Genomic DNA, 12,089 nt, shown 5'->3' with positions numbered 1-12,089 from the left:
ATCATCAGTGATATGATAAAAGAGGTCATTCAGATGTGCCATTTTCCTGTTAGTTTCCTATCTTATTCTAACAACAAAAATTTCCTCTTAAATTGTTATTTATGTGTGGTCCATTTCAATGAATGACACCATTATGTACCCAGTGCACCCGAGTCAGAAACTTGGGAATTATTCTGTTTTTGTGCTCCCACATCCAAGTTGTACTATGTTGCCCTATGAATTTTACCCCTTAACATCTCTTGTTCTTTTCATTGCATCCTTAATGCTGTTACCTTAATTCAGCTCATCATCTCCTGGCTCAGCCACTCTTTACTTGTGTGAACCTTTTGCAAGTTACCTTAATTCTTTTTGCCTCACTTTCTCCACATATAAAAGGGAAATAATAATTATGTCTTGTAAGTGTTGTTGTGATGATGAATAACATTTTTACCTAAAAAGGTGCTTAGAATAGAAATTGGCAAATATGACACGCTCAGTAATATTAGCTACTATTATCATTACTTAAATGAACATATTTAAATTTGACTTTCCTAATAGCTGGTCATAGCTGATTTTTTAGAGGAAATGTGAGCTAAATATTTCCCAAATTAGATAAAATAATAATATCCCCTCAAGACTCCAGAAACAATTAAAATTCAGTTAATATTAGTTCATCCTTTCCTGTTTTCATCTTGTTTTATATACAGACAGGCAGTGTCAGCCCCAGGTTTTGTTTAGTTTTACAGTCAAACAAGCACATTTGGTCAAGAGCCTTCCATCCTTCAGGAAGTTGGTAATATTTTCCTGTGACATGGTGAATTTTATGACTTACTAAAGTTTGAATAGTAAATCAATTGATCTATGTATTTCAGATTGTCGGATTTGATCTAATCACAAGTGGAGAGGAAAAATTCAGTAACCGTCAACAGCATCAAAGGAATGACTGAAACATAGGCATTTTTGTTTCCTTTTTCTTCCCACTTAGTGAGAAAGATTCTAGGGTTAGTGTCTCAACTATCATCTATATGTCGTTACATCAAAGCCTCACGTTTCCTTTACAATACAATTGCCTGAACATCACTGCATAGCAGCATCACACAATTGGGAAGCAGTGCCTTTTATGAAAGCCATCACACACACGTGTAGACACAGTCATAACACAATCAATCAAAAAAATCTTAACATAAAATAGCTTAGGGATTCAGCAGTGCTGATATTTCTTAAATTATTTTCCTCCTTTTGGAAAGAAAGCACAAACCTTTGAATTTAGTCACCTAAAGCAGGTTTGAGAGATGAGAACTAACGTCGGGAGACAGTTGTTTTCTTTTACACATAACACCCTAGTTACGGATTGTTCTTCACCAACTACGCCCACACGACTACTCGACCTGTGAAACAAATTTCACCATAAGCACAGATAACCCCAGGCGTCAGGTCTGTAATCTGACTGTGGCCATCGGCAGCCAGAAATGAGTTTTTTTCTAATCAGCCTTCCATCAGTTCCCAGTCACTCATAAAAAGGAGCCCGGAGAAGGGAGGATTCGCGTTGCTCTTTCTTCAGCACCAGAGTTCTGGACAGCGCCCCTTCCTCTCTCCATCTCCGCCAACCTCTACTGCCCCGCTAGTCCCCCTGCTGCGGAAAAAGAAAATCACGTTGGGATCCATGCAGCCGGCAATGATGATGTTTTCCAGTAAATACTGGGCAAGGAGAGGGTTTTCCCTGGATTCAGCGGTGCCTGAAGAGCATCAGCTACTTGGCAACTTAACAGTGAGTACTGAGTTGCTGGCACTCTCTAGAGAAGTGTTTTCTAGGGTAGTGACCATCTTATCCTTGCTACATGGACAACTGGTGTAGAGTAAACACACACACCTCAGCCCTTCTTCTTTCATCTGTGAGCCCTGCTTCCCTCTTGTCTGCATTCAGTATTCCTTCTCTCTCCGTAAAGTAAAGCGTGTGTACTGATGGATATGTGCTAAACTTCCTTTCCTCAAAGTTTATAAGTAGAAAGTAAAGAAGTTCCTGAACACCAAGAATGAGAGGTTGTCTGAACCAATGTCTTTTATTCACAACCAAAAAAACTGTAGAATTTTGAAAGGCTGTTTATTGTGAGTAGAAATAAGGAGAAGAAATTAAACAGATTTTTATGGTTCCTGGAAGATTATGATGTCTCCTATACACTCTTCCATCTACAAAGCCTAGTCTTTAAACATAGAGGCAATATTTTCTCTTCTTGTCTATAGGTGCTGGTTATTGGAATAAAAGGAAGATGGGTTCCTTTCAAAAGTTTTTCTGCACTTTTCATTGCTTCATTTTTTTCAGTTTAATTTTTGGAGTAATGAAAGCAATATGCCACTTGCTTCAGTGTTTAAGGCATTTGTTTGTATTTAAATATTAACAGGGTAAAAGAGCAATAGTTCGCTGGATTTTAGATCCTGTTTTGAGGTAATAGTCACAGGATTTAATAAAAAAGACAATGAAAGAAAAATGTATTCGGATTCCTAGTCATTAAAAATATTAAATGATATTTCATTACTGTACTCTCAGAGTTTATCAACCAACTGCAATTCAGTCTGTATCACAGAAAAATCTGTTTTATTATTGTAGCTCCAAATACACGACAGAGAGTCATCTTGTACTGGCATGTTATACTGCTAAAAATGTTGAAAAGTAATCAGGCAAGTTTTGCAGAACTATTTAAATCAATTTGCAAAAATGAGACCAAAATTATAAATAGATTTTCTAACATTTAAATATTATGAATATTTGGATGAGATATTACGCTGAGGAATTTTGAAGTCATAATGAACTGCTAGAAGGAAAACAAAGAAAACTCAGAGTTATGGTTAAGGTATGACCTTTTCATATAAAGAATACTACTGAAATATATAAGATCGGTGTGTTGTGTCGTAAGGAGGAGGCAGATGTCGAGAGGACTAAGACATTTGAGGTTTTAATGACTAAACATACTGCCAAATGCCTATGTCTGCATAAATAATAAAACATCCATTTCTATGACATATAAATCTAGTGAGCAAGGCAATACTAACATGTGAAAGTAAAGCCAGCAAAGAAACCAGAGGAAAGCAAGGGCAAATCACTATTCACTGGGTTCCATATCAAATTTATATTTCTCAGTTTCATGAGAAAGTAATAATTGGTGTGATTGTACTATATCACTATTGCCAGGGAGGAAGTTCTCTGTTTGCCTAATTCTTCATTAGCATATAAAAAACACAAAAAAGTACACCCTAATTTTGCTTTTTCTGCCAAATGAAAATTTCCAGCTGTTTCATCCTGCATTTATGACAATGTGATCCAAGATTCTGGAATCTGTCCTTTTTGTCCTCAGCCAATGGGACTAAGAGCCATTACTTACTCATGTACTACAATATCTTGAATGGCTAATGAACTGTTAATCTTTTTCAGTTTCTCAGATGCTACCCTTTGCTCGTAATGATTAGCTAGCTAGTTTTTTCTGCCCTCCTTTCTCCCTTCCTTCTTTTCTTTTCTTTTATTTGTGGGTGAATTTTAACAGACACTTTTCAGATATCGTCTGCTGACACAGATAGCCTTAGCTGAATACATTTCCTCTGTGCTGAACTTCTGCAGATATATTTACACTGACAATGTGGATCTAATTTCAGAAAGGAAGGTTATCAAAATCAGTGCATGTCCTGATGACTTTCAAAATGAAATTAATATTTTGTTTTTAAGATATAATTGAAAGTAAAATAACTGTGAAGAGTATACGTTTGGTCTTATTTTTGTTATATTTAGTAATTAATATAGTTTCCATATGATTTAACTAGGCTAACAAATCAGATTTCATGCCATAAAGTAAACCTAGAAAGACAGGAATTGCTCATACATGAGACTTATACTTTGTGGGGTCAGATTTTTGTTGCTATTAAAATGAAGCAAATATGACCCCCTTTTCATTTCAACTACTACATGAAAATAGTGCACTGGAAAATGGTGTCCCAGAGTAAATTAGACCAATATTTATGATTGAAAGGTATGAGTGACATGGCAGCTTTGTTTTGAGTTTGTGTGCTTGCTGGGGCTTCCAGCATATAAATGGAATATCTGAAGAAAAATCTAATTATAGAGAACTCTGGAATTCTAACTTATATATATATATATATTGTTTCCACCTTCTTGAAGGTAAATAAATCTAACTCTGGCAAAAATGATGATAAAAAAGGCAACAAGGGAAGCAGCAGAAGTGAAACTGCTCCTGACAGTGGCAAGACGGCGGTCGTGTTCTCCCTGCGGAACGAAGTGGGTGGGTTAGTAAAGGCATTGAAACTCTTCCAGGTGAGTGTCAGACATCACTGTACCACTTTAAAAGGGACTGTGTGCCTGGTTACAAACCTGTCATCTGTTAAGAAACATTCGTGAATCAATTTCTGGACAATGTGTTGAAAGGTTCAAAGAAACTGAACTTCATGAGGCTTTACAAGGGGAATTTGTTTGCCAAACAAGGAAATAAGCAGATTTGTGTGAATTATATTTTATTAATTCAGAGTTAGCCAATTTGTCATTCTGCAGACTGTTGCCAGGTGAGGAAGTCAGTAATTAAAAAATGTGAGCCTCACACCTGGAAATGCAAACACAAAGGAGCCAAACAGGGTGTTTGTAAATATCAAGACCCTGCAACCTGAATTGATTTGTTAACCTTTGAACAGTGCACATGTCCTAGGAGCACATTTATTGCATAAGATGAGACACAAGACTGTAGGCACTTGGTATTTCCCTAAACTTCATTGTCTCATGAACTTAATGTGTCTTTTGTAAGGATGAGTCACTCTCCTTATATATAAACTAGGGCTAGCTCTCTCTTTATCTTATGGAAATGCAGTAGCCTTTTCCCAGGCCCAAACTGGTGATTTGAACCCTCAAGAGCGAGCCTGGTTGAGGGTGAGGTTAGAAAAATCCAGAAAGACTATTGCCTCCTTGCCAGGGTAAACTGGATGCTTCCGTACGCTTCAGCAAGCACCTTCCGTGCTTCAGGCACCTTCAGTGCCGTGGGATGCTGGTACCGGGGGAAGAGGGTTGGAACGGCAGTCGGAGGATTCAGACCTGTGTTCTCCTGGCTTGGTTAATCACTAGCTGCTTCCTAGGCTCCATTTCTTCATTTGTAAAACAGCAATAATAATTCCTACCCAACAAGGTGTTGTAATGAAATAATACGAGTGAAGGCGCTTTGTAAAGTGTACAGATATGAGGCATTATTGTGATGCTTTTTTGATGAGGGGGAATTAGCAGCCTGATTTGGCAAATATTTCCTGTTTTCTCTTGACCTTGAAGAAAGGATCAGGCACCATAAGCAGTGGTAATGGAAATCTAGGAAAATATTTTACACATAATTATATCATCCAGCATTGTCTCCACACAGTGCCCAAGGCAGACACATTCACTTAGACAGCTGGGTGCAGTGGAAATCCCTGGAGAAGGAGTTGGCAGCCCAGAGTTCTCACTTGGCCATCAGATCGTCATGGAGTCTCGGCTAAACCACTTCACGCATCTGGCCCTCAGTTTCCTTGTCTAAAAATATTTACTCTGCTTCAACCAAAAGACACTGAAAGGCCAAAGTGACACAATATGTGTGAAGATGCTTGAATCTTGAGCTTAATATTAGTCTTACCTTTATTATCTGCCAATTTAGGAAATACAGCATTAGTGAGAAGATTAATAAAAGTAGAAATAGATCATTTAGTTTCCTCGTCACAGGGCTAAGTTTTTAATACAGGGAGGATGCTGTTTGATTTCAACTTACTCTGGCATCAGAAACTACCTGTCCTGCTCCTGTGCTGAAAATTCTGAGGCCAACGAGGATTGTACTGGGAATTGTGCTGATAATCAGAGAACACCATCCGGAGGGTGAGGAGGTATCTGTTTCTTTGGGGCTAGGTTAAGGTGGAGAGGAGAGCTTAGTTTTCAGTTAATGTGGTGGAATGGAAGCCCACGTCATTGAGGAAATTTAAACCTGAGGTTTAAGTATTAAATTGCTGCCCTCCCTCTCACATCTTACTGTAGGATTGATGGATTCGGGAAGCTGCTCTTCTTGCTTCCTTTTCTTTTCCACACTTTGGCCAGCGTTTCCCAAATTTCAGTCATTTTCATATGATGTTCCCAATCTATGCCTCATTTGCCTACTGTTTGTACTATTTACTTATTTTTTCAAAGATTATCTTATTTTTAAGCTTTATTTCAAAAGGAAACTCTATACCACTATAAAATCAGGGGTTCGAGTTTGAGTTATGATTTTTTAAACATATAAAAATAAACAAATAAACCTGAGGATTACATGGCATATGATAAACTAATCCCTCCCAAACCCCCCCAAATAATCAGGCACAATACCAGTGGGATGGGGACCACTCTGGGAAATGATGATGCTCATAATCATAGTACATTTTATGGGTCTCTTTATGTAACTTAATGCTCCCTTCTTTTTTTCAAGGAGACAGGAAAACCTACATACAGTCTCTGTTATTATTAATAGGGACAATGGTTATAAACATTTCCATGTTTTAGTCAACCAAAGAGCAAGGAGATTGTCTTTCCCTCTTTTGTGGGCACTTGGCACCTTGTTGCTTACGAGTTGAACAAGACCAGTCCATGGCATCCCTTTTATTGTTCCCTTATTGAAGGTGATTTAGAGATGTTGCTTATATTTCTACAGGAAAAACATGTCAACATGGTTCATATTGAGTCCAGGAAATCCCGGCGAAGAAGTTCAGAGGTTGAAATCTTCGTGGACTGTGAGTGTGGCAAAACAGAATTCAATGAGCTCATTCAGTTGTTGAAATTTCAAACCACAATTGTGACATTGAATCCACCAGAGAACATTTGGACAGAGGAAGAAGGCAAGGCCAGGTTTTTCTTGTTGGGGGATTTTGCAATCTGACAAATGTTGCGAAGGAGAAAACACAATCTGTGAGCTAATATTTGTGAACGTGCACTGTGTTTTCAACAGAGCTAGAGGATGTGCCCTGGTTCCCCCGGAAGATCTCGGAGTTAGACAAATGCTCTCACAGAGTTCTCATGTATGGTTCTGAGCTCGATGCCGATCACCCAGTAAGTGTTCAGTAAAATCCATTCCTCACATGCTCTTCCAGGACTACCCATGTGCCAGGCAGGGTGCCATGTTCTGTGCTGTGATGCCTTATTGTAGAGCAGTTTGTTATTTATTCCCCACAACTGAGAGCAGACTTTCAAATGATAATGCTTTCCTGTACATATGCCTTGGCTGGAAGCAGGTTAGAAGGATGACATTTCCTTATAGCATTTATTTTTAAAAGGATTGGTTAGAGGAGGAGATTCTAAACCTTGGAGAATATTTCTGTAGAATTAGACAGCTTGAGATATACTTGCAGATAGTGACCCTTGGAAAAATGATGAACTGAAATTGATCGCCCCTTTTGGAAACTAGAGAGGCCTAGGCATTATGGGGCTCAGTGAGAGAATAAAATTCTCCTTGCTATTTTCCTCGACTGAAGGTAGTTAGTTAGGAGCAGAGAAATGTGGTGGTTCAGTCTCAATGGAAGGGCATAGGGTTTTAGAATAAGGCCGTGATGGAAGATGCATCTCTTCCCACCTCTACCCTAAATCTATTTACCACCATCTCTCCTCTACTCCAGTAAAAACGTTACCTTTCAAGAAATATAATACACAGGTAAGCATTTCCCATTATTCCCTCCCTCTCCCTTTGCATCAGTTTTTATTTAACACAAGAGTCCTGGAGCTTCTTTATGGTCAGAATGAAGTACGGTTAATAGTCTGGGAGAAGGAAGCAATGTACAATTATTTTGTTACAAGCATTTTTTCCCCCCGGTGCCTGTTGTCTAAAACTAGGCAGATAAAAGGGTGAAACCCAAGCAGATTGGTCATGCTTATAGAGGACTTTGTGGTCTGAGGGTAATGGTTTAGAGATTTTATTTAAATGGGAGAAATCCGGAAATCTGAGAGTAGGACTGCACTCTATGCAGTGGTTCTCTAAGTGTGGTCTCAGGGCTGCTGCATCCGCGTTGCCTGGAAGCTTGTTTTAACAAGCCCACACTTGCCTTTAAAGGAAACTATGATGACTTCCACAAGAGGGAAATTTTCAGTCAAGTCAGTCATTTGGCATAATATACCAATTCAAACCAATTCATAACATACCATTTAAACAGATGGTCTAACAGCCCTAATTTAATTGCACTTTTTAAAAAAATCAGAATTAATTCAAAGACACAGCGTGTTGTGTTTGCCAGCATAGCCTAAAATTTCAGAATTCAGTATTTCACGGGTAAGGATCCTGAATACTAGAAAAACACTCAAAAGTGCCTTTAATAATCACCCATTTGTTGTCTGCCCCTTCCCCACTTCTGGAAGAGTCAGAATGAGCAGGGAAGCCTGATGTAGAGGTGAACAGTAACAGGGCTGCCCGGATAGCAGCTGTTAGATTGCAGGCTGTCCCTGGGCAAGGCCCTCTACCTCTGCACCTCAAATTCTTTATGGAAAAAGCGGAAATAAAATTCTTATTGACCTCAAAGGGGCATTTGAAAAGCCTAGTTAATAAAACAACTGGAAAGCATTTTGGCAAGATGAAATGCTTAACTCCAGAATGGGAATGCTGTATTAAATCATCCAGATCAATGCCTGGACAGAAAAGGATTTCTCGCTAACCTCCTATTTCCAAATGCTCCCCTTAGTCTAGTTTGAAAATTACTCAACCTGGAGAAAAGAGATCAGCCATTTTAATGGAACAACCACAGGAACCACAGACCTTGTTGTGAAAAAATTTATTCTGATACCCAGAGTAAATTTCCCTGGGCTGAATTTTGTTCCATTGCTCCTAATTACACCCACCTTATGATACTTTCTCTTATTTTCTGTGTAGCCACTTGAAATAATTGCAAGTACTTAGCAATCTCCTACTTTATTGTCATTTTTTTCTTTTTTAACCATATATTTTTTTCTATAAGCACACCAAATGTTCATTATGCAAAGTTTTATAGCGGTAAGTTGGTGTTTTTATAAGTTATTATTTGAGGAGGATGGAAAAAGTTGTCCAAGCACATTTTGTGCCCGGGAATGATCCCAGTCCTGAGACAGGGACTATTGTGCTAGACGGCTCAGAAGGGGCTTGGAATACCAGAGTCAGGGTGCTGAGGCTCTCTAGAAATGGTTAAATACCTATCTAGGTCAGTGCCTCTCCAACTTTGACGGACAGACAAATCACCTGGAGGATCTTTACAAAACGCGGATGGGGTCCTGAGATTCTGCATTTCTCGCGAACTCCCAGTTGAGGCTTCCTCGGAGGTCTGAGGACTACACTTTGAGTAGCAAGGATCTAGACTAGGGGAATCTTTCAAAGTGTGGCTCAAGGTTTGCCACAGCAGTGCTGGTTAAAAATGCAATACCCTAAGGCTCCTGGAGCCTGCTGAGTCAGAACTTTCAGGGGTGGACCCTGGAATCTGCACTTAAAAGGATTTGCAGGAGATTCTGATGAGCTCTAAAGTTTGAGAAGTAATATCCTAGGCAGTGACTCACAGCCCCAGCTTTCCATTCCAATAATCTGTGGGAAACTGAAAAATATACTGAAGCCACGGTCTCACCTCAGAGTGCCTAAATCAGAAACTCCGGGAATGTGTTTAGGTTCAGAGTAGTAGTTAAAGCTCCCAGGTGATATAATATTCCACCGGTGTTGCCCTCTTTGGGAGAGCTACTTGAGTGCCAACGCACATTTAGCTGAGCACTTTAGGGTGCCGGCTAGGTCTTCAGCTCCCCTTGATTAAGACTGAGAGAGGAAGAGTGGGTGTGTAGCAGATATTCTCTGGATGCCAGTGTTGCCAGATTTAGCAAATAAATATATAGGATGCTCAACTAAATTGGAATTTCAGATAAACAGTGAATACTTTTTTTAGTATAAGTATGCCCCAAATATCGCATGGGTGTCCTGTATTATATCTGGTAACCTTATCCCTGGCTTCAGTCCAGCATGGATGGCCAAGGGATGCTGTGTCTCTGTAATCATAGTGGAGCTAGCACCCCTGTTTGATTTTGCCAGTCCACGGCTCAATCCTGGAAGCTCTGAATCTCCCACCACATTTGTGTAATCACCGTCACACTAGGCTAATGAGGCATGATGAGTAAATCACTGTCTTGCACGCCTAGAAAATGTGCAGGTGTTTGCTGAGGAGAGACAGCCAAGATTCTTCGGGAAGTCCAGCAGATTACTATGCTGTTACCATGGTGCTTGGTTAGGCAGGAACTGGGGACAGATGCCGCGCTTTCCCATGGCTCTTTTCCTTTCCTTGCGGCCGGCTTTCTTTCTGAGTAATAAAGGTGCTGGGAACTTCTCAGTCCGACCGTCCCAGGTTGCCTGGTAAGACTAGTGAGTGTGGACGCTCATACTCCCTGGCATGACCATATCTGCCCTCTCTAAAGCAGGAGACCCTTTTCTTAGGTCATACACTCATTTGCGAATGTGGTAACTCTGGTCACAAAATCTTGCATATACACATTTTAAGGCTTCACAAGCCTGCCTCTGAACCTAGTTTAAAAACTCCCAATTCAGCAGAAGAAAGGAAGTGCTTGCTTCTGGGGCGGGATCCTTCATTTCTGCAGGGTGTTTGGGTGACCGTGGCACTCTCTATCCCTCCCCCATTAATGAATCTTGTCATTCCTGAGAGAAAGGCTGTTCGTAATGGAAGTTCTTCATTTCTGTGAAGATTTCCTGCCTCAAGGCCAGTTCTCCTTCAACCAGAAGAGAGGATGGAACAATTTTCTATGAGTTTGAGGTTCCACTACGAAGGATCTTAGCTGCGGGGAGGCAGTCTAGGCCTTTGTGGTCCTGCCCCACTTCTCCTCAGAGCCCGTGACCCAGGCCTGTCTTTTGGCCTGGACTCCATTCTTGAGATGGCCGCTGCTTCCTGGTTATTCTTTGAAGTTGCAGTGGTAAGAAGTTAAATTGAAACAATTCCCTCTGGGCTTCCAGCAATTTGAAGAAACAACTTTAGGAAGGATTGCTTGTCTAAAAGTACCTGAAGGAAAGGAAAATGGAAAGTCTGTTGACAAGAGGAGAGATTCTTGAGTAAACCAAGAAATCTTCTCAGAAGGATCCCACTTGACTGAGGAATGACAGACAGGATGTTTAATTCCCCAAGCCCCTGATAAACTCTTCAAGTTGCTAAAGACTGATCAGAATGACGGGAACTCAGAGTGGAACAGAGCTAGCCTGCCATCCTGTGCATGAATCTGTTTAAATCTATTTGCATTGTGTGGCTATACACAAAACCTCTTTAATTCATACTAATTGGGGACTTGATGATTATTTTGAAGGATAGAACTTTAAATAAAGGTACATTTATTGGTCATTTACACAAAGCAATTTCATATAAATTAACTTACGAAATAACCTCATTAAAGAGACCTGTTTTAACGAACAGGATAAGATTAATTTGTGATTAAGATCAATTACATACAAATGATACTTTAAAAGCAAAGGATATTGTTCACAGCATCAATTTGCTTAACTAAGCCATTCTGCCCACTTAGTGGAAAGGTAAACTTCAGCCTGAATTTCCACACATCCTGAATTAGTACAGCCCAAATTTAATGAGGTTTTACTATAAGCACAATTCACTTCTGCCTGTCATCAAGATGGTCATCGGAGGATAAAATTTACATTCGGATCAAACAAAGTAAACACCACAGTGATTTTCTTTTAGGCCTCTGCAACTAATTTTTTTGGCACTCTGTTAAAGAACTTACTCTCTTTTCTGTTTAAGGGGTTTAAGGACAACGTCTATAGACAGAGAAGAAAGTATTTTGTGGACGTGGCCATGAGTTATAAATAGTAAGTACCTGTTTGACTCTTTCCTGTGACTTGTTGCTGGCCAGTTAGGAGAAATGCATACTGTGTGCAAGGACTCATCTCCTCTTCATTTGACCTTCAGCGGAAGGCTGACATGAAGTATTTTAAACACTCGCCAACTCCGTAGGCTTTCGTGCCAACACTGATGTTTGGCGTCCAGGTATAACTGTAAAATAATGAGACACATGGGCCACATGCCAAGCGCTACATTTTCATGGCTGTGTTCGCAGCTCTACTAAGGCA

General features: G+C 39.9%; 1 protein-coding gene across 1 annotated transcript in view; it reads left to right on the top strand.

The window, feature by feature from the left end:
- Window positions 1–1,642: 1,642 nt before the first annotated feature.
- The window catches only part of TPH2 (tryptophan hydroxylase 2), a 115,320-nt gene continuing 104,873 nt past the window's right edge, over window positions 1,643–12,089 (top strand). The window contains exons 1-5 of the mRNA XM_046646621.1: window positions 1,643–1,747; window positions 4,145–4,297; window positions 6,669–6,852; window positions 6,963–7,063; window positions 11,761–11,828. Of these exons, the coding sequence (XP_046502577.1) occupies window positions 1,643–1,747; window positions 4,145–4,297; window positions 6,669–6,852; window positions 6,963–7,063; window positions 11,761–11,828 (611 nt within the window). The remainder of the gene's footprint in view (window positions 1,748–4,144; window positions 4,298–6,668; window positions 6,853–6,962; window positions 7,064–11,760; window positions 11,829–12,089) is intronic.

Source organism: Equus quagga, chromosome 19 (genome assembly GCF_021613505.1).
Source record: "Equus quagga isolate Etosha38 chromosome 19, UCLA_HA_Equagga_1.0, whole genome shotgun sequence".
Taxonomy (NCBI): domain Eukaryota; kingdom Metazoa; phylum Chordata; class Mammalia; order Perissodactyla; family Equidae; genus Equus; species Equus quagga.
This window is presented reverse-complemented; position numbering and strand designations above follow the sequence as displayed.